This window comes from Argentina silus (genome assembly GCF_951799395.1).
Source record: "Argentina silus genome assembly, chromosome: 1".
In the NCBI taxonomy this organism is placed as follows: Eukaryota; Metazoa; Chordata; class Actinopteri; order Argentiniformes; family Argentinidae; genus Argentina; species Argentina silus.
In genome coordinates, this window is record NC_139655.1 from 7,809,430 (window position 1) to 7,830,710 (window position 21,281).

The window sequence follows — 21,281 nt, forward strand, 5'->3', positions numbered from 1 at the left end:
GTGTCTGTGTGTGTGTGTGTGTGTGTGTGTGTGTGTGTGTGTGTGTGTGTGTGTGTGTGTGTGTGTGTGTGTGTGTGTGTGTGTGCGTTTATGTGTGTGTGTGTGTGTGTGTGTGTGTGTGTGTGTGTGTGTGTGTGTATGTGTGCGCGTGTGTGTGTGCGCGTGTGTGCACAAACGTGTGTGTATGTGTGTGTGTGTGTGTGTGTGTGTAGAGCTGGATTCATGACAGGTGGAGGGGAGCCACTGCCTGTGTCTCTCGACCTCGGTGTAAGAAAGAAGCGACCAGTTTGGCAGAGGTAGCGTCCTGGAGGATGCATGTGGTTTTTACTTTTCTGCAGTTTGGAGAAGACTTGCAGCGTTGGGCATTGATGAAAAAGTGCAGCCTACTGCCAAGTCCATTATGGGTAACGAATGGGAAAAGAATGATTGGTGGTTCTCTCTTACTTCATATTTGACATAGGATCTTCTATAAATTATAAAATAACATTTGAGCATATGATTGGCCCTGCTGTCCTGTAGCTAGTAAAATAATATACGTTTTGTGGTGTTTTGTCTCTAAAAGTTGTTTAATTTAAAAGCATGGAAATATGTGAAGGTTCTCTAAAACATTCTCTCTACATAAATTACGGTATTCAAAGGGGAATTCACTTTTTTGCAGCAGAAATAGGCTGCTTACTTTCTACTGTGGGTTTCCAAAATCATGGTTAGGAGAAAAAACTGTTGTGAGTATATTTTCATATTCAGTTCTCGGTTCTTAAAATAGTATGTTTTTTTCAGGTAAGCCTATCAGATAAAGTCTTTCAACTTGAATACTGCATTCTCTAAGCTGTGAAACATCTAACTAATTGGAAATCAACTTTCTACTGTACTTCTAGAATTTCTCTACCAGAGAACCTTTGGTACAGCAATTAGGAAGACTGTTCTCTTGAGACATTTGGCCTGTAGTTCTATAACTCATCAGCAGAGGGTGCACAACCTCAACAAGGGTTAAATGAAGTGTCATCATAGATTGGGGACTTACTTCACGAACCAAGTGTTCATTAACTGTCACCTTGCTCTGTATGCTAAAGTGCTGTCACCTTGCTCTACATGTATCAGTGATCATGTCTTATAACTGAATACAAGCAAATAACAAGATAAATAATGACTTGCACTTATACCCCCCCCCCCCCCCCCCAATATATTAATGGTGAATGATATGATATGTTTACTTTACGTGAATAGCATTGTCTCAATACCATAAGACAACAGAAAGGAAGGAAATATCCTACCCATTACACATAACTGTTATCTACACAGTGACAAATCAGTCCAAGAAATGTTTTATTTGGCGATACAATAAAAAGGCCACCTGTGTAATAAACAGGAACACATTCTAGGTGTCAGTTCAGTAAACACTTACATCCTGTAATAGTAGGCCTAATAAAAATCCAAATCAGGTTGGCAGGAGTATCCCTTTTTTTCAACATAAAAGATCTTTAAGCAACTCACAATTAACTTACTCAGGCAATTTATCAAACACAGGAGAGCAGGAAGTGTGGTAATTGGTAGCAGCTTTGGTAAAAGAGCATTGTATGCAACACTGTTTGTTGCCAAATATATCTAATTCAAGCTAATGAGGCAGTTGGGTTTCGGCTTGTAAAACAAATACCCTGTGGTTAATGGCAGTTATGTGGTATAGAAACTATACTGTGTATTCTTCAATCTGCACAGTTAGTGAATACAGTGTAGTCACTCTGCTTGTTGAATCTGACATACCTTCCGTCTCTAAATTGACTGAACTGATAATGATAAAACAACTGTTTACATACTGTACTTGATCCTCAAAAGTCTGAAAAAAAAGTTTCAGTCTGTTCAGATGGTAGGATACAGTACTCATTTACAGGCATATATCTATCCTATAGCCTACAGTATGCAAACATATTAGCACTTTAGGCAAATATCCTTACGTAAATAATCGTTAAAACACAAAACACATCATTTGTGTGTTGCTTTATGAAAGTCCTAATCTTCCCGAAATACAAATGTCTGTCTATACACTAGGAAAGAAGGAAAAAAAAGGGTTCTTACTCCTAAAATAAAACAGATATTTAACTTGGCTCTGGGTTAGTTTTAGCTTCTGATGGTAATGATATTATAAAATGACTACTGGACAAACCCCATAAATAACTCCACTGTGTGGTTTCCAGACAGATAGAATGCTGGGAAGTGGAGGTTACAACTACATCTTGTTGAGGCAGGAGCACACATTGCTAACCCGCTGAAGAGTATCAAATATACAAAAGTAATGCAATTTGAAAGTTCCCTTATCTAAAATTGCCCCTTTTATATAATTTAGGTCATTTCATACCTTTTTGGAAACGAGTCACTGCTTTCCTAGGAGGAGTTTTCATTCATTATCTTTTGTTTTGTTAAGCTCAAAATAACTACCTTGAGTTGAACTTTGCATGAATGTTTTCTTTAAAAGATATAGCACTGGTTGCCCTGTGAATGATCTTATTAGGACCTCAATGGCAGTATGTAAAACTGGGGCCAAGCCACATATCACAGCTTACAAAATCCTTTCCTAATATCTAAGAATCCTATATCACACAAAAATGAAATAACATATTATCTCTTTAATCACTCCAAAATCTATTGAATTAGTTGTTGAAAAAAAACAAGGCTTATTTTGTAAATTCACAATTGCCAAAATTTGCAATGTTTGTAATGGAGTTACCTTAGATCTTCATTATCATTAAGCGAAGGGGCCAGATTTACAGTGAATAACTCTCCAGAAAGTAACGTGATTGCAGTTACATCATACCACAGCGGCATCTATGCAGAAGACCAAATAAACTGACTGGTAACCACAGAGTGAGGAGAAACGTTTTCTAGAAATCAGGCAGTGGAGGTCTTCCCAGTCTGTCTGGGTCACTGGCATTTTTGTCCTCTTTCTTTTCTCTATGTGTTTTGACACATTAATATTCACCATATGCACTGTCAGAACATTCAGAGGCGCGTTTCATTTATGCTCTGTGGTGTGGGCAAACAGTGCGTACAGCTGCTGCCTTTAGACAGCTCTCTCCTATGCCTTGGCTCACTCCTGCACCCAAACAGGCGTGTGTCAGAAACCAGGAATCCACAAGCCAGGCCAACCACTTCAATAAACATCTTACTACAAAGCAGAGCTTTAAACAGGAGCACCCTATATGTTATTTTATCTGACATTGGTTTGTTATCAATAGACCACTTGCTGTAATAAAAATAAATACAAAGCAGGCAGGTGGAATTATCATGTTCAATATATTATATGTGCTACTCTCGTATGGCATTAGACTCTTGTTTAATCACAATTTTGAATTCAGCTATAGAGAGAGGTGGCCCTATTGTGAGTATGAGTGTCTTTGATTTCAAAAACTTGAATATTGACCCAGTCAGAATGAAATCCCCTTACGGATCACAGGAAAAGAACCTGGATTTTACTGTTTCCTGTAAGTTGTGAACTGCCTGCAGTCCATGTTTTCAACAGAAAACTATTTTCTGCGAATTCCAAAAAAAGCAGGAGGCCAGGAGGCTTTACTGTACCTTGAGGTACTTGACCAGTTTCTGGATCTGCCAGTACTCAGAGGGCAGGTCCGTGTTGCTCTCGGGCCGGCGCTCTGGCTGCTCCTCATCCTCCTCACTTTCAGATGAACTCTCGCTGAAGTCATCGGCGCCGGTGCCTCCTCCTGGGGTCTTACTGAGCACAGCGGGAGATAACAATCAACATTTAAGTCTGTGTGACCACTAGGCCTACCGTTTATGGCACATATTCATATAAGTGACAGTATATTTCTTTTTCAGAAAAAAAAAGAAGAAGCAAGCACCTCTAAAATTTGACACTCAAATTGAAGTGTCAGGTTTGAACTTCCTCAAAATCTAAGCGGCAGGGATAAAGAGAGGAATAAAGTAATGGGGGACTGGAGTCGTCATCATACACATAGCAGGTCCTCTGCCATGGCCATACACGCAAACAGAAAGGCAGATGGCTTTTAAAGTCAGTTGGGCCACTCGAATAACTGTATCATGAAAACTGCGCACCACGGAGCAATGAAATTTGGTACACATTCAAATGGGGCCGCAGGGAGACAGTTCCCATGTACACAGATAGCATTTCCAGGGGAGCCCATTATCAGAGAAAACCAGCCGCTATGACCGTTTCCCAGGCTGCAGACCTTCGGCCATGATAAACACTGAATTAGGCCTTAATTAAGTAGTAACACACTGTCTTGTGGTGTGTGCAATCACTACTGGCTCTGAGAGTAGGCTCCCAAAGGTCCCTCTTGTCTCTGTACCAAGTCTCACTGATGCACAGCAAAAAGCTATCACAGAACAGTGGCTAGAATCGACCCAGTAACTTTACTAGCAGCCTGTATACACTGGCAGTCACAATTATAGGGACAGCTGGAAATGTCACTGCCAGGTGCCAGAGGCAGGAAAGTGTACATCAGGCTGTACATTGGCTTCTATAAAACCTTATTATCAATTTCCAGAGACAATATCACCACAGGTGACAGAGGCAGGCCAATCTCTCTCCTGTTACTTCAGCAATCTCTCTGTGCTGTAATCTGTTTTTTTATGAAGTCTATCAAGAGGGAGCTCTCAGGGTGACTTACGTTTTCTGAGACGACTGTCGTCCAGGTAAGGAGGACACAGAGAAGTTTTTCTTCATCTTCTCCTGCACTTCAGCAGATTTCTCATTCCCAGCACTCTTTTTGGATTTCTTGTCATCTGCTTCCCTATGATGAGATCAAAAAGAGTCATTATCTGTTTTTCCTTTTTGAAATAGTTATTTATCACAACATATCATCCGATGCATTGAGGGAAAGGGATCAATGGGCTTTTTAGCAGTTTAGACACTTTTATCATGAGCCAGTTATACATCAAATAGGGACACTTATCACAAGGTGCAGCTGCAGAAGCTCAAACCCTGCTAGATCTATTTATCAATCAAAGACCATATGTGATAGATCATTTCAGAATTTTCTGAAACCTCTCCAAAGTTTTCGTTCTGTAATTGAGCAGAGGGTTCCACGCAGTGAATATATCCATTAACTTTGATCGCCATATAATCAGGAATATTTGTGCTTGCCCTCACATTTATAAGTCATATAACCATCTCTTTATAATGTGTGACTGCTGGCATGTGGAGAAGACACACAGAGCGGCCAGTGCTTGACTCCAGCATCACCCGGTCTTAAAAGCTCCTCTATTCTACCAGAGAGATCCCACCACGCACAGTATGTGGTAGCAAGCATAGCAATATTTCAAAGACATCTATGAGTGGAATTATCACATACTCATTGGGAGATGAGAGACCGAGGTTCTTCCATTTCAAAGATGGTTCTAATTTCTTTTTGCCGCCTGGCTTGTTCTGCACAAGCTGTTGTCTCGCCTTCTCATGCACATTCTTTTCCTGATGCTCGTAAGACCTCTGGGGTTGGCCTTGTTCCTCTGTATCAACCGATTCCACATGTTGGATCTTTTGTGTTGATGGAGGTTCTTCTTGAACTGCAAAGTCCTGTTGAGGAAAAAAGGAGGAGGGAACAAAGCGAGGAAAAAGACCTCTCTCAATTTGCACTGAAATGCTAGCAGTGAAATACACAATAAATTTGGGTCATAAAATTATATGGACTTGGGTCGTTAAAAAGTTCGTCCTCTGAATGATTGTTCTTTTAACAAAGTCGTCGGCACTTTGTGATTCTTTCAAGTTATAATGCATATTTTCCATTCTACATCTGACATGTTGCCTCTTTATTCATTATTTGAGAGACAGATCACACATCGATGTCTGAGAGGATGCTGGCCCGACCATCTTAGCCCAAGAAGAACCATATAAAAACTAATCAGGGTTCTGAATTTGTATCAGTGACTGTTCATATAAAAACGGTCTTTCTCAACATTCCCCAGGCAGAATAACAATTCAGCCTTTATTGAGCGACGGGAATGAAATAACACATTCCCAAAGCTTTACACAGAAGAGGTCCCCTCCATTAATTGGCTGAACAATATCAAAAGTTTATTGTTTCTTTACATTCCTCGTGCTAAAACCTTGCAACTTGGCACAGAGAAAGTAGAGCCTTTGTGTCACTGTTATTCAGAGATGATTTTTGAAGTTTTGAAGGTCTTTTTCCCAACTTTACAACCTACATAAGAATGCCAACAAGACACATATGAATGGTTTGCAGGCAGGAAAGTTTTTAATCATAGACACCTGCTAGGCAGAAAATAGCTCAGACTGCCATTGGTCTCCTTAAGCTACATTTTTTGATTTTCAGAGCAGGGAAAAATAATTAACATGGAGGACTCTCCATGTGTTCGTTCACTAGGTAGAGCCAAGAATGCTCGGTCACTTTCCAAAGATTTGTTTGTCATGAAACCCAAAGTGACCTGCTATTGGAGCAATGGAAGGCCATTTCAGTCCACTAGGCTGCATAGTCTGTTATTTTCAAGGTGTCCAACGTCCCCCTTTGTATTATACCTACAATGGATAAACTCCATGTGCTAAGACAGGAGGAAACATTTCAAATTCTATGGCACGCCACAGCGTATAGGCCTATTACAGGGGCCATTCCGTCAGACTAGGGCCAACAGACAAGTGCACTCTTAAGCAGGCCTGACGCCTGCAGCTCTCCTCATATTTCTCTGCAACAAACATTTTTACAACAGGGGATTTTCGATGATTGCCACTTTACTTATTTCTCCCATTTGTCAAGCTCCAAACCCTAACCGAGGAGTTAGACTCCTAATAATTACTTGTGTTTGGCAGACTTGTATCTAATTACTTGATCCACACGAATGGAAAATAAGAGGTGCAGCAAATGTGCAGCTGTCTGTCAGGGATGGACCTCAAAGAGGTTACTTTTGGACAGGGTACATGACAGAAAGCTGTATTGAATTCAGGATTTGAATAACAACATTCTGAAAAACATTTTCTGTGCCTGTGTCATGCATGCAAATGAACAGCATGTCCAATTTCTAATCACGTAGACATTTCCAAAATGAGTCCAGCACTACACCAAGAAGTTGAGCGTGCGTCCCTGATGCAGCTCTCGTCTCCTCTGGCTGCCTTTGCTTATTTGATTGAGAATGTCTGATCTAATAAAACTGTGAAAAAGATCTGCTTCCTTGCGTTGGAAACTAGGAGATATGTTCAGAGATTGGTGCTATTATTTTTGGCTATCACCTGCCAAGCTCATGTTGACTTGGAACACATACACTTTGGGCTCTTAGCGCTGCAATCAGAGAGCACGGCCGGAGCTGTTTTAGATAGTGTTTCTGACCTGACGTACGGTATTCCTCCTCACAGACGCCACTGGAAGGGATCTTATGCTTAAGAGTGAGTGCAATTACTTGATGCCTGAAAGGCATATTGTACTGCAGTGCCCCTTGCACCATAGCAATTATCTTGTAATCAATTCAAATATTTTTATAAGCAATCAACTTTCAAAAGAGGCTCTTAGTTAAGTTCACAGAAAAGAAGTGTGCTAAAGTAATGTGTAGACTAGAGAGAAATATGTGGGGGTAGGGGCAGGGCAGGAAAATACTGGCTGATTAGAGCACAGTGTGTCTCTTAACATTGTATTAACATACTTTGTTGAACATGGCCACTTCAAAAGAAAAACAGAAGCAGATACAACCTGTGATTTGATTTGTATCAGCAATGTCATTCACAGCACTTTTTACAGCCTCTGTCCATCATCTTCAGACGGTTCAGCTCATGGCAACACTCCTCACACAGGACTCATAAAACATAAAAGCCGGGATGGCCTTTTTACACAGCGTGGCCTGGCACTACTCATTGGGTTAATAAAGCTCTCACTTATCCGCCACTCAAAACTCATCTCTTTGTGGCACTTTGAATTCTATCACAAACTATAAAAGTCACACCGACCAACCACAATTTGGCGGAAAGCAATGAGGCTCTACCCTATGGTATTATCTTATCAAAATAATGTATGGTTAAAGAGCAATGGTTGTTATGGGACACTACAGTGATTTCTATACGGGTAAGGAACATTTTCAATTATAATTCAGAGAGCTTTTGATTTTCTTTTTGCCTTGTGCTACAGTATATTTCCCTTAAAACAGTACAAAGTACAGCCATGAAACCCTATGTTACATCTGCAAACTATATTACTCTGATAACATCTCTTAATTCTTTTCAAGACTGATTTCCGTTTACCCTTTCTGCAAATCTTGCTCTGTAATAATCTGATTTCCGAAAGGAAGGACAAAGTTATGTGATCATAAAACTACTCAAAAGAAATCAGAATGTACAACATTGATCACAGTTCAACAGGAATGAAATATGTTAAGTGAAATACTTTATTTAGGCATAATGTTATTGGCCGAACATTGTCCAGGTTAGGCTTCCAGTTAGGACCTACAGTGTGTTATGGAAAATACATTGATAGAACTGTTTGAAGGATATACACTTTCATATGACTGATACAACTTGTGTAAATACTGTGATTACATTTTCTCTTGCCACACCTCTAAAGTTCTATAGACATTGTTCTGAGAAACGCTGTATAATTATCATATGGATAGCTGTGGTTTCGGAGGGAGTAGTGGGGGAGAGCGAGAACAAAGGAACAGACACATCTTGCCAACAGGAAGGTGGATACGTGTGAAATGTTGAACACCGATTGATCAGTAAGAAAGCGCCGATTAATATCTGAATATTGACTTGGCTTACTGTATGATGAAGCATCATCCAATGAATTTGGAGGCATGTGCTTGCTCTCGAGCCGACAGGATGTTTCTGTACACTGCCGTCAGCAGTTACATCATAAATTAAGACAAGATACCCAGTTCTAGTGGCAGCTATACATGCCCAAACCATAACACCCCATCCACAATGTCTCACAGATTACTGTAGGCGGTATGCTGTCAATCTTGAGCAGATCCTTTTTTTCTCAAAACTTTCCACTTGCAATCACTCTGATACATGATAATATTCATCTCATCTGTCCACAAGACCTTTTTCCAGACCTCTGCAGGCTTTTTAGGTACTTTTTAGCAAACTAACCTGACCATTATCTTTGAAGATAACTAGTGGTTTGCACCTTGCAGTGAAACCTCTGTAAATACATCTGTGAGCAATATGTACACAAATATACTCAAATAAAAGCTGAGAATCTCTAATTTAACCTCATACATTAACCATACCATACTATAACTTTTGGAGTATAGAGCCAAAAGAAGGAAAAATGCTTCACTGTTCCATTACTTACACAGGGCACTGTATTAAAAATGAGGCAACATTACACTTTATTTTCTACTCAATATATTGTATACAGTATGAATCATTTGGTGTAATTTCTTAGAGCATACATACCATAAAAACAGCAGCCAGCTTGTATAGCAAATTTTCCGACTGATACATTTCTGAGTCACTCAGATGCACATTTATTTTTTCCCCCAGCTTGAAGCCATTATTGGGGTGATGTGTTAATTCATCAAATCACTTAAGCAGGAAACAGCACTACTGAATGAATCACTGGCATTTCAAAACGACACATGACTCTGTGTGAGTAACTGGACTGTTTTTTACATTATTTTAAACTGGGGTGATTTGGAATGCAGGGCAGTGAGGCAGCTTTAGAGAGGTTTCGCTCTGTGACAACCAGACACTAGCTCACATGTGAGGACGAGTGCAGACACTGATTTCACAATCCTAGAGTAACTCGCTTTACCCACTATGTCATCTATGAGACCCAGTGTTTCACCCTGTTACTAACAGAGAGAAGATCTCTCAGAAAACATTAATCAGATGTTTAAGATTTCTGAGTTTTCTGCTCGTCACACTCTGTTATACTGTTGTCCCCTATTGCTGTCGTCAAGGCCCACACCAGTGGATGCTGGTGGAGGTAGAAATCAGGTGACGGGCTCATGGTAACGCATGGAATGGAATGATGAATGATATCACTGATACAATTCCTCATTCCACTCCATGCGTTACCATGAGCCCGTCCTCTGTTTTCTACCTCCACCAGCCTCCACTGGCCCACACAATGATTATTTTGTGATTATTGAGATTTACAGGTGTAGCACTGTGCAGTGGTGTTTAATGTGTCTGATGACAGTATATGGTGCGAGTCCTACCTGCTTGTTTATGTTCTCAGCGAAATGGGGAGACTTGCTTTTCAGGAGTGTTACGAGGTCTTTGTACACATCACTTTTTCTGTCGTAAGCATTTTCCTCACCCTCTTGCCTTATGCCCTGTAAAGACAACGATGAAAACAGACGCATCAATACTATCACTACTACAATGTTTCTGGTAGAGACATTAAAGGCATAGATGGATGCCTGTTATCTGTGATTAGAAAGCACCACGGTAACACAATGTTGCTATTCTAAACCAGTGTGCGCTATACCCACTTCACATGTTATGTCTGCACTCCCTAATCTTTGAGGTTTCCTTTGGCTGAATAGCATTACTGTCATATTTGAAACCCAGGTGTCAGCTTATATTCTGACCTGAACTGAACCGTTTCCAGGTGAGAAAAGAGAGAGGAAATGTAGGCTACTCAGCGAGAGTGGAAGACGCACAATGTTCTCTCATGATTAATTGCATTCATGGGTTGTTATAAATGTTTGACATGAACGTTTCCACAAATTTGAAATTAATCCATACTTCAATCCATAAAATGCTTCACTTTTCAGTGTCACTTACCTAATGTTTTGGAAACTTTGTGACCATTATTAGAGCACATTAGTCATATACAATGTCTTCGGAAAGTATTCAGCCCCTTCACTTTTCTTCTTCAAATTCCACATTTTGTTGTGTTATAGACTCAATTTAAAATGGATTAAATTAAAATAATTGACCAAAATTCTATTAACTGAAAACTGAAGTTGACTTTGTGACACTATCTTTTGATCTCACCCCATTGAGGAAGACTCCAGCTGTGCTGCATGTTATGTACAAGGGCTCAGTATCACATGGCTCTATCACAAGGTAGCAGATCTCTCCATGCACCTGCCTCCAAGGAGGAGTTCGACAGCCATTGGTGAATTCATAATCTATTAAAAGGAAGAGAAAAAAGCTTCAAAACCAGACACCAGGCAGGCAGGTACATTTTAATCAATATGATTTCAGCCTACAATAGTGCTCAATATGAAATTAGGTCACATCATGATTTCCTCTTAGGTAGGAGGAGGGAAAATAAAGTTTAATGGGTTTAAAGAGTATAGCATCACAGGAGGAGAAATCATCGTAGGTGCCTGGGCTGCCAGAGAGGATGACGGATCATTCCTCACAATACAGGCCTGAAGACAGCCCAGGTTAGAGCTGTGATTTCAATCCATTATAACATGACACCACCATATTTTAACATGCCTGGTATCTCAGGTTGAGACTATTTGCATAGAAGGCTTACATTTTCCTTTGCGTAAGGGGACCTATTTTTCAAAGGCATTGGTATTTAAAAGCATTTATCACTTGGTGTGTAGGGTGCACTTCCCCGAATGGTTAATTCTTATGGCATTGCAAATCTGCTGCGCTGAGGCAAGTGAATGAATTGATTAATGTCTCAGTAAACTGAAATCTGACATATATAATGACTTCCATGTTTTGGGGGCAGAACACAGATATTTTATATTTTTGGAATATCCAGCATTACCACTAATAGTAATCGCTTTCTTTAAACCCAGTGAAATGTGAAGATAATTCAAACCTGATGTGTATTGAACAGACTTCAACACCCTTTTCTCCCCTTTACTGCAGAAGCATTTCAACAGCTCAACATCATTCTTCACTGCAACAGGGCTAAGCCTAACCTCTCTGTACAAAAAAAAGAAAACAACAGAAACATATACAAACAATTAATCTTGCTCCTCTGTGGCTCTTTACAGACTGCTCCTAATCATCTGTCTGAAATGGGAGTGTGTGGAAGATGTATTCATCATTGATGGATGCAGAGAGAGGAGGAAAGGCACCGACTGAGAGATTTGTTTGAGAGAGTTGCTCAGGAGCTGAGTGTCCAGCTGCTGCAGCAGGATGAGCAGCTTGACTTTGACCTCTGTCTCCTTGGCTTGGTCACCCTCCTTCACCTTCTCCAGGAGGCGCAACACAGAGGTGTCTTCCCCCTCCACAGTGGCAAAACTGGGTCCAAGAATCTTTACAATGGGGTCTCTGTTGGCTAAACATAATAATACTAATTGTTAGTCCTCTCTTCATACTTATGATTTAACATAAATATATGTATGTTTTCTTTTCTCAAACGAAAGCACTACCTGATTATGTCTTTGGTATTCAGTAAATACCACTGTAAAGAATTGCAAATGTAATCTGATGTCAGTCTAATTGGATGAAAGTGGAAGATAACAAGGAGGACAAACAAAATGTCTGTGGCTTCTGGAAGTATGCAGTCTCACTACTTAAGATGCAAATGTAATTCAAATCTCATTCTGCGGTTTACATGCTTACCTTCCAGACAAGCTCGGACCTCTTTCAGCCTCTTATCCTTCGCCAGCTGCAGTATTTTAGAGAGCTGACTGAAGCTGTATACAGAAACGCTTGGAAGAGAGAGTTGCAACAGAGGACGACCACCATTGTCGGTCTCCTGCGACTGTACAGTAGTACCACTAAAAACACAGAACACAGAAATGTATTACTACAATGTTAGTTGATGTAGATACTAGCTATGTTTAACAACAACATCTGAGGAGGTAAGGCAAGGCTTTCTTTCTCTTATTCAACTTCTTTAAAACGTCATTGTGTCTGTGCTTTGTGGATAGTTAATTGAATTAGCTCAATGTTAATCATTTGCACTTATCTTATCAGTGAAATCTAAGTGCACTGTGGTATACTATTTCCCAACTGAATGATACAAACTATGCAGATTGCCAAGGAGAAAATAACTGATTCTGATGGAGTGGAATGAATATGTTTTCTGTCTACTGAAGTTTAATAGAAAACAAATTAATTTGTCACCATATTAGTCCTGCATGGCATTTGGACGCCATGATGAAAACATCCAGAAACATTACCTGATGTCATACTCTGTTTTGAAATCAGAGGCCTCCAAAGACGTATCCCACTGCAGCGGCTCCTTGAACACAAGATTTGCCTCCTGCGGGTGTCTGGAGCTGAACTGTTCTACAAAGCGCAGGATCTCTTTCAGCAAAGACTCGTTCACTGGGGTAATTTCCAGTTTGCCAGTCCCAGAACTTGCTGTGGTCCACTGCGCTGCTCTGGTCAGTGCAACCCCCATGTCATCGGCTGTGGAAACGTCCTGAAACTCACTGCATGTTGAAATTGGTGAAATAGTAGCTAGTCTTGCTAGCATTATTTACAAGTTTTGCAAAGGACGTATTTGCTAAACATCAACACATGCATGACATCGGTTACCTACAAATGCACAAAGGTGGAACACAAGCTTTGCTTCTGTAGCTGGCTAGCTAGCTAACCACCATGCTAAATGTTAATTGGCTGCACCGTTCATCCCATTCAAAACTCGGGAGAGAGTGTTATGTTTACCGTTTGCTAACTAATTTGCATGTGCTCCAAGGCTACAATAGACATCATTTATTTTTGTTTTTACTTTTCTTGCAAACTTACCCACTATTTTCAGTTGTCTTCTATTTAGTTCGAAGATTTTAGCTTGCTACATTAATTAGCTAGCCAATCAGTTAGTTTGGTTTCCATGGAAACAGCCACGGGCCCTCAACAGACTCCGGTTGCTATGATACGATTAAACCACGTAAGGTGAGTTGGGCCAAAAGGAACGAGAGTGAGAAACGCAAAATGTCAAATTATTATTATTATTTTTTACAATATTGAAAACAAATCTCTCATTGATAGCATAGCCTATGAAATCCTGAATGGTTGATGAGATAATGCTAGGTAGTGTTATTGAAGAAACATTTAGAGAGTAGAATGATTTTCAAAGTTGAGGGTAGAAATGCTTATTTCTAATCAAGGCTTTCCAGGAGAGTGAAATATAGGTATTGCTATGCTTTGAGACATATGACTGGTAAACACAAATCAGCACTAGTTACTTAACAGGACCAGATTGCATATTTTCGTTACAGGTAGATGCTAAAGAAAAATAACCAGATTAATCCAAACCTTTGTTTGTTTACTATGAAACCAATCGGTAGGGAACCTAGACAGTTAATGGGGCGAGCCTCCACAGAAAGGAGCCTCCTCTTGTAGGCTATGCATGTGCCCAGATCATGATTTATAACTAAACAGCAGACATGTTTTCATTCGATTTGAATAACCTCTTTCATATCGGTTGAATGAACAGCACAATTTGTGCAAATCAACACTGTGTCCTATTGTCTGGCAGCTGCCCACCGGTGGTGTCTTATGACTGGAAAGACAACATACACAAGAGACAGAGTATCCCATGGCCAATAAAACCACTGATTTCCTCCATCACTTGTGTTTGCCTTGCCTCGCTCTGCACTGGTAGCCAATGACTCAGAGAGCCAGTTTATCCCTCTGCCTGTTCTGCACTGCAGGTGGAATTATTTTGTCTCCTACAGAAGCCGTTAAGGTAGGCTGGACACAACCTGAATGTAAATCAGTCGTCTGGTCTGATTCCCAGGAGGATCAGTGGTAGCTCATCCCTGGGATCAAGAAGAATCATCCTGAGTGTTGTTGTTGTTACAAGGCAGGATTTATGAGTTTCCCTATCCTCCAGGTATTTCATTTGGAACAAGGTAGGCTTTCTAAATTAAGAACCACAGAGAATCCACATCTCCACAGCAGGGTGCAAGAGCAACAGAGGGCTCAAGGAGCTGGAGTCCAGACTGTGTATGAACCTAGAGAGAGGGACGGAAGAGAGCATAAGAGACCAAAAGAAAGGGAGAGAGGATGAATGAGGGGCTTAATATATCTGGCCCAAGGTCTCATTAGCAAGCCTAATTGCTGTTCATTAAAACAGCTAAATGGAACAGTCTGGAGGGCCAGAGACCTTCCCTAAACAAATATGGCTTGCGGTTTAGAGCACCTGCTGGGTCTTAGATGCACTTAGCCTTTAACTTAATACAGCATAATATACAAAACCAGTCTCCATGCTTCTGCTCAAATGCTTGAGTTGACCTGTTGATTGAATTGCATGGAAACGTGCTGAGGACGCACTGTATATACAAAAGGTACCGTGCCCTTGCTTTTAAAACATGGCCATCGTGATTGCATCCGCTCACAGTGTACTTGATCCTCAAAACACTCCATTAACACTGAAATTAACCCATACACAAATAATGTGCTGAGTACATGAGTGATGAAGTGTATGGACTACTGTTCCATCTCTGTTATGAAGGTAGAATAGTAGCGTATCTCCTGTATTTTTCCTCTCAGGCATAGGCTCACGTACTCCAGAGAGTCTTATTATTATTACAGGCTCTATGTCAAGTACAGTTCAGGGCCATGGTTAACTACAGAGAGGGGCAGGCAGAAACTGGGGTGACACTGGTCACAATAATGAGCACCTGCAAGATCTGTCACACACATTCACATATGAATTTCCAAAATAGAAAAGAGTAAAACGATTCTAACAAGAGGAGAACATTACCACATCCTCTGGTTTAAAAGCTGTACTCCCTCCCCATAATCTGCTGGGTTTTTTAGGACATAGAGTAAGGGGCAAGCCTCACTATAAGAGGGATGCTGTATGAGTAACTTATGATGAACAGGAGACTTGATGACCTGTCATATAACTTTTTCCAGGGAACAATTTACTGCACACATGTGCTACTTTGCAGAGTGGCTCTACCTCGGACCACTGCTAATAAGGTTATCTTGTTTTTACCCACAGGTACTGTAGCTGCACTATTGTATCATTAGATATAAACGGGAACAGCATTTGGTCATTATAAATAATTGCCCAGTATTGACTGATTTTTTGATGGTTTGAACAGGCCCTGTTACAGGTGAATAACTCATGGAAAATACAGAAGTTCGCTCTTCTGACTGATAGGGGAGGCAGACAAAAATGGAGGTGCCAAAGAAAACTGCACTTAATAATCCCTCACTGACAAAACCAGGCTTAGAAGCATCTCCTTGTTAATGGACCGTTTTATTATGCGATTCACGTCTGCTGCTTATTGAAATGGGTTCAGTTTGATACGGGCTAATATAAACGTTCAACAAAAGCTGTCCAATACTCAGTGGAAATATCTCAATATCTTAATATTCTTTATTTTCTCTGAATAGTGCTTCTCATATACACTCACTGAACACTTTATTAGGAACACCTGTACACCTTCTCATGGTGGAGGTGGTGTAATGGTGTGGGGAACACTTTGTTTTCTTGGCACACTTTGGGCCCGTTAATACCAATCAATCATCGCTTGAATGCCACAGCCTATTTGAGTATTGTTGCTGACCATGTGCATTCCTTCATGGCCACAATTTACCCATCTTCTAATGGCTACTTCTAGCATTATAATGCGCCATGTCACAAAGCAAAAGTCGTCTCAAACTGGTTTCATGAACATGACAATGAGTTCAGTGTTCTTCAGTGGCCTTCCAATAGAACACCTTTGGGATGTGGTAGAACGGGAGATTCACAGCTTGAAAGTGCACCAGAAAAATCTGCAGGAATTGCCTGATGCAATCATGTCATCATGGACCAGAATCTCAAAGGAATGTTTCCAACATCTTGTGGAATCAATGCCACAAAGAATTGAGGCTGTTATGAGAGCAAAAGGGAGGCCCTACCCAGTATTAGTATAGTGTTCCTAATAAAATGTTCAGTGAATGTACATATACATACAGACATATACAGCACTCAGCATTAAGACTTTAAAAAGCTCCAAAGAAAGGTGAGGCTGTGCTTGAGAGGCCACTTAGAAATATGTGCAGTGAAGTCCAGTACATGCTGCAGACTAAACCTCTCTGCATGGAAAACAAAACCAGATACTTTTGAAAATGTTTTCTCTAACAATGAATATCATTGCTGGGACTTCTTATGGATGTAAACCTGTAATTGTGGTTTTCAAGTACTGTGTATGTATTTTAAGTTGTTGGTGCCAATGCTTTCTTTGGAGCAGATGGTTCCTTGTCAAATATAGAAGTAAAACAAGATTTATGAGTCCATAGATTTATGGAAAACCCAATGACAGACATTGCATCTGTATTAAAACAATTTAGTTGTTTTACTATTTGGTTGCACTAGCAAAACCCAACATTTTGTGAACTTTAGAAAAAGCTGAACTGGCACTGTTAAACCTCAAAACATATCTTTTAGACAATCATATCATCATAAAGTTGAATATTTTCACCCCAATGAATGATTGATGTCCACGCTGTCATCCAAACAACTATATTTGAAATCCACAAGCTGTCATTTAATGTAAAAAAAAAATAAAAAAAACATATCATACCATAATACTAAAACAAGATTTTCCATGAAATCAGCAGGTTTGTTAACCTGAATATAGATGCACATGCACTGTAGTGCCAGATCAGCATGAACTCATGCTCTATGCGACAGCATTAGCAGAATCTTGTTTCTTGACGTTTTTGTGTTACTGGTACTGTATCCTCAGAGGAGTTTTCCTGCTGTTTCCTGCTTGGTTCATCTGAGGTTAGGTTGGCTCTAACCTCACCCATTTACCAGCTCAATCTCTCTGCCCCTGAGCTTACTAAGCCCACTCTGCCATACCAGTCCTGCCCCCCCCCCCCCCCGCCTGGAGATACAGTATACTGTATAACAGCTGGTTCTACTATTTCAAAGTCATTCAGCATTGTTAAATAAAAACACAGATCTCCACTCTCTTTCTTCCTCCCCTCTTCCCTGCTCTCTGTCTCCCTCCCTCCGTCTCTCACTGCGCGTAATTATTATTTTGAAACTGCGGTTTGAGAAGCTGTACGCGTTTGGCACTGCCTCACTCGCTAACACTTGGGGAGGTTTAATACAATTTGACTTTTGTTTTATAATCTCCCCTGGAAGACATCAGGGGCTCTCTGTTAGTTCGCATGTCTCAGGATGAACAGGCAGAGACACTGGCATGTGCAGGGCTAGGAGCAGGGAGAGGAGAGAGGGGAAGGAGGGAGGGAGAGGAAGGCCGGGGTGGGGCATTCTCCCTCTCCATCATTGGTTGAGGTGCTGGTTGAGTGCTTATGTTGCAGCAGCTCCAGCGCTGGCACCGTGTGCACCATCAATAAGAAGCAGACAGAGAGAGAGAGAGAGAGAGAGAGAGGGAGAGAGAGACAGAGAGAGAGAGAGAGAGAGAGAGGGGAAAGCCAGTACAGGGATATTACTCCTTGGAAATAATGACACGTTAGACAAGTCATACAAGAAAGCAAGACTTCCCTGTGAACAGACAAGAAATGTTCATAAACAGTATTCTGTCCATTCAAAGGGGAAGTCAAGACAAGCTGCGTTTAGGGAGGATCCATTGGTCACTTTGAAGTTAGATTTGGAAATACGATTTGTTACGTACATCGCTGAAGCTGAAGGCCTTAACTCGCCAAGGGAGGCCCTCAAAGGCTATGGTGTTCCAATGCTAACAATGTCATCTAATCACAAAGCACAGAGGACTAATCAGTCTGTCTGCAGGCTGCGTGCGAGCCGCTCTGCACCAGAGAGCCTGGGCTTGGGCCCCATGCCGGCCTGCTCATGGGACCCTCAGTGCGGCTGGAGTGCCATGCTGTTGGGCCATAGGCTGCGGGCATTTCCCATTCCAGACAGGTTAAGGGGGTGCTCTCTGTCTGCTGGCGGGCCGTCAACCCAGCCAGCCGAGGATCACTCATTAGGGCCATGCTAAAAGCCCCCGTTCCCCTCAGCCAAAATCCAGTCCCAGGACCACTCAAACACCACTCCCCAACATCAACACCTGCTAACACATGACACACAGACTGCTAGGAAGGCCACCCCTCCTCTCCCCACTTCTTTTACTAACAAGAACCCACTGCTTCTTTCTCCTCTCTCTCAACTCCTCTTCTTTCAGAGACAAAAAAAAACCAGTAGAAGCCATTTTTTCTGCACTGGATTTCCTCAAGAATTGCTCTGAACAGTGAAGGCCGTCCATTACCTCGCCCACTTAAGGTAAAACTAACGTTATTAATGGCCAAAAGGTGAGGCGCTTTACAGTTTGTTTGTGTTAGCTCTGCCACCTGGTTCCGCTCATGTGAGTCACGGCGAGTTTGACAGTTTAACACCGGAGCGGCGGAGACCTTTTCACAACCCTGTCCACTTCAACCAGCTCTGGCCGTATATCTGCCTGGTTCAGGACCCAGTCCCCCGTCTGCTCAACGCATACGCTGTGGCCCTCGCTGCGCTGATACCTCTTTATTGGGGATTACATCACCTTGTAAAGGGACATGACCCATTACAAAATCATACTGCTCCTTGTTATTCTTCCTCAGCAAACCAAACAGGTCTCTCTCTCTCTCTCTCTCTCTCTCTCTCTCTCTCTCTCTCTCTCTCTCTCTCACTCTCTCTCTCTCTCTCTCTCTCTCTCTCTCTCTCTCTCTCTCTAACATCCATTGTATCATGTGTGTTCCCAGCATGTCGATCAGACAGACATGAAAAGCAACCACTGATTGGAATAATAACATGCTCAGTGTGTGTCTGACCACCCTGCGCTCCTCCTGCCAGAGGCTCCTCCAGGAGGAGGGCGACATCTTGTCAAAACAAGGCCTGGAAGTGTGTATTCTGTTTTGGGTGAGCTCAGTGGTCTGAGCTGTAGGAGTGAAGCTAAGGCGAGGGACGTCCCTGTGATGATGATCTGGCCCTGTCAGTGTCACGCGACGGGGCCTCCCTCTCCATCTGGTCCCAGGCAGCTCTGATGCAGTGTCAAACAGCCGCGGCCCCACATGTCTCCTTGAACATGGCGCCGCCGCTGCGGGTCTACATGTCTCCTACAAGGACAGACTGGCCAATTGCGTGCAGGCAAAAATCTGATTTTAGGTTTTTTATCGACATGCAGGGTTGTGTGGGAATCTTTGTTGGTTGGTCAACACGCTCAGTGAAGCATGTCAGCATTTCCTTGATTCTAGGCAACGTCAGTCTTATTGAGCAACTTGAGATCCTGTACAGTATTGTCTGTTGTCTAAATGAGTGCATGGCCATGAAGTTAAATCTCATTTCATGTTGAGTGTGTGTGCACTGTACCATCACTCAGGGCCTCTACCATCACCCTCTCTATTACATTGAACTCTTAGATTTCTCATTCAATCCTGTTACCCCTGACATTGCTTGCTTAGCATGCACAGTAACCTTACATATCATATAATGATATTTGTGTATCTTACACAACATGAATTGGAAATCTAATAAACAAAAAAATGCCAAGATATTGTATCGAACAAAATGAAGATATACTGTACAGTATATGTTAAACAGTAACTACTTTTCAGGAGCCACCTTTGCAGAGCGGTGACAGCTCATGGTGCAGCTCTGAGGTGCAGACAAACGAAGCAGTTCTCAGGTGTCACAGAGGTCCATGTCTGGTCCCCATGGTGTTGGGGTAATTCTAGAACCCTCAACAGTGGAGCAGCTTTTAATGACTGATGATCAGGCTAATCTGTTTAACATCATCATTACAGTGGGTCAGTGTAGCTACTGTACCACTACTGCTCTCTCACATTGCAGCTGGACCTGACCAAAACATTCCCTATTTGGATAAGCGTGGGCTGCCATAGTGCAACAGTTTTTTACATGTGCTTCCACTAACTTCTTTAACAGAACCTAGTATACAGCATTGAAAAAAGTTAATTTAGATAACATATTCCACATACTTTGATTATAATATGTTATAGATTATAATATGTCAAAGAAAAAAGAACCTGAGCAAACTATACAAAAAGACAGATTTCTAAAAGTAGGTTAGGTTGTTTTTTTCTTTCATAACTCGTAACTGTGGACTCACACAGCACCACAGAGACTTTTTTCATTTAGTAAAAATGCAGTCTTGAGACCTCCATACCTTTTAACTTTAAACATGACAGTTTCTGGCTGAATAATTAGAACTAGGTACATAGAGGCCAACAAGCCTCTAGGGAAGGCCGCAGCAAAAGTTTAAGAAAATACAGGTGGACAGCTTTGCGTCCCCGTAACATAGTCAATGCGTTCACACAACCTCGGCCCTCTACCCTGTTTAAACTCCACAGATGTCAAAGGAATTTCCACAACTATGGACCGTCAACCTGAACTTTTAGCCTTGCTCTCATTTTCACACTGGGAGGCTAACCTGAATGTATACATTCACCACCCTGCATTAATGACCAGGTCTGTGCTATGGATGTTAGCGTGAGCCTCTGCTGTTATGATTTCTCTGCATTTTCATCACGG

General features: G+C 41.5%; 1 protein-coding gene across 1 annotated transcript in view; it reads right to left on the reverse strand.

Moving 5' to 3' along the window:
- The window catches only part of odad2 (outer dynein arm docking complex subunit 2), a gene marked incomplete at its 5' end in the record, with an annotated part of 38,139 nt that extends 24,895 nt beyond the window's left edge, over positions 1-13,244 (reverse strand). Inside the window, 9 exons of the mRNA XM_083684522.1 lie at positions 3,568-3,721; positions 4,638-4,760; positions 5,322-5,542; positions 10,132-10,248; positions 10,916-11,052; positions 11,706-11,812; positions 11,972-12,170; positions 12,458-12,615; positions 13,021-13,244. Coding sequence (XP_083540648.1) covers positions 3,568-3,721; positions 4,638-4,760; positions 5,322-5,542; positions 10,132-10,248; positions 10,916-11,052; positions 11,706-11,812; positions 11,972-12,170; positions 12,458-12,615; positions 13,021-13,244 — 1,440 coding nt within the window. The remainder of the gene's footprint in view (positions 1-3,567; positions 3,722-4,637; positions 4,761-5,321; positions 5,543-10,131; positions 10,249-10,915; positions 11,053-11,705; positions 11,813-11,971; positions 12,171-12,457; positions 12,616-13,020) is intronic.
- Between the last annotated feature and the right edge of the window lie 8,037 nt (positions 13,245-21,281).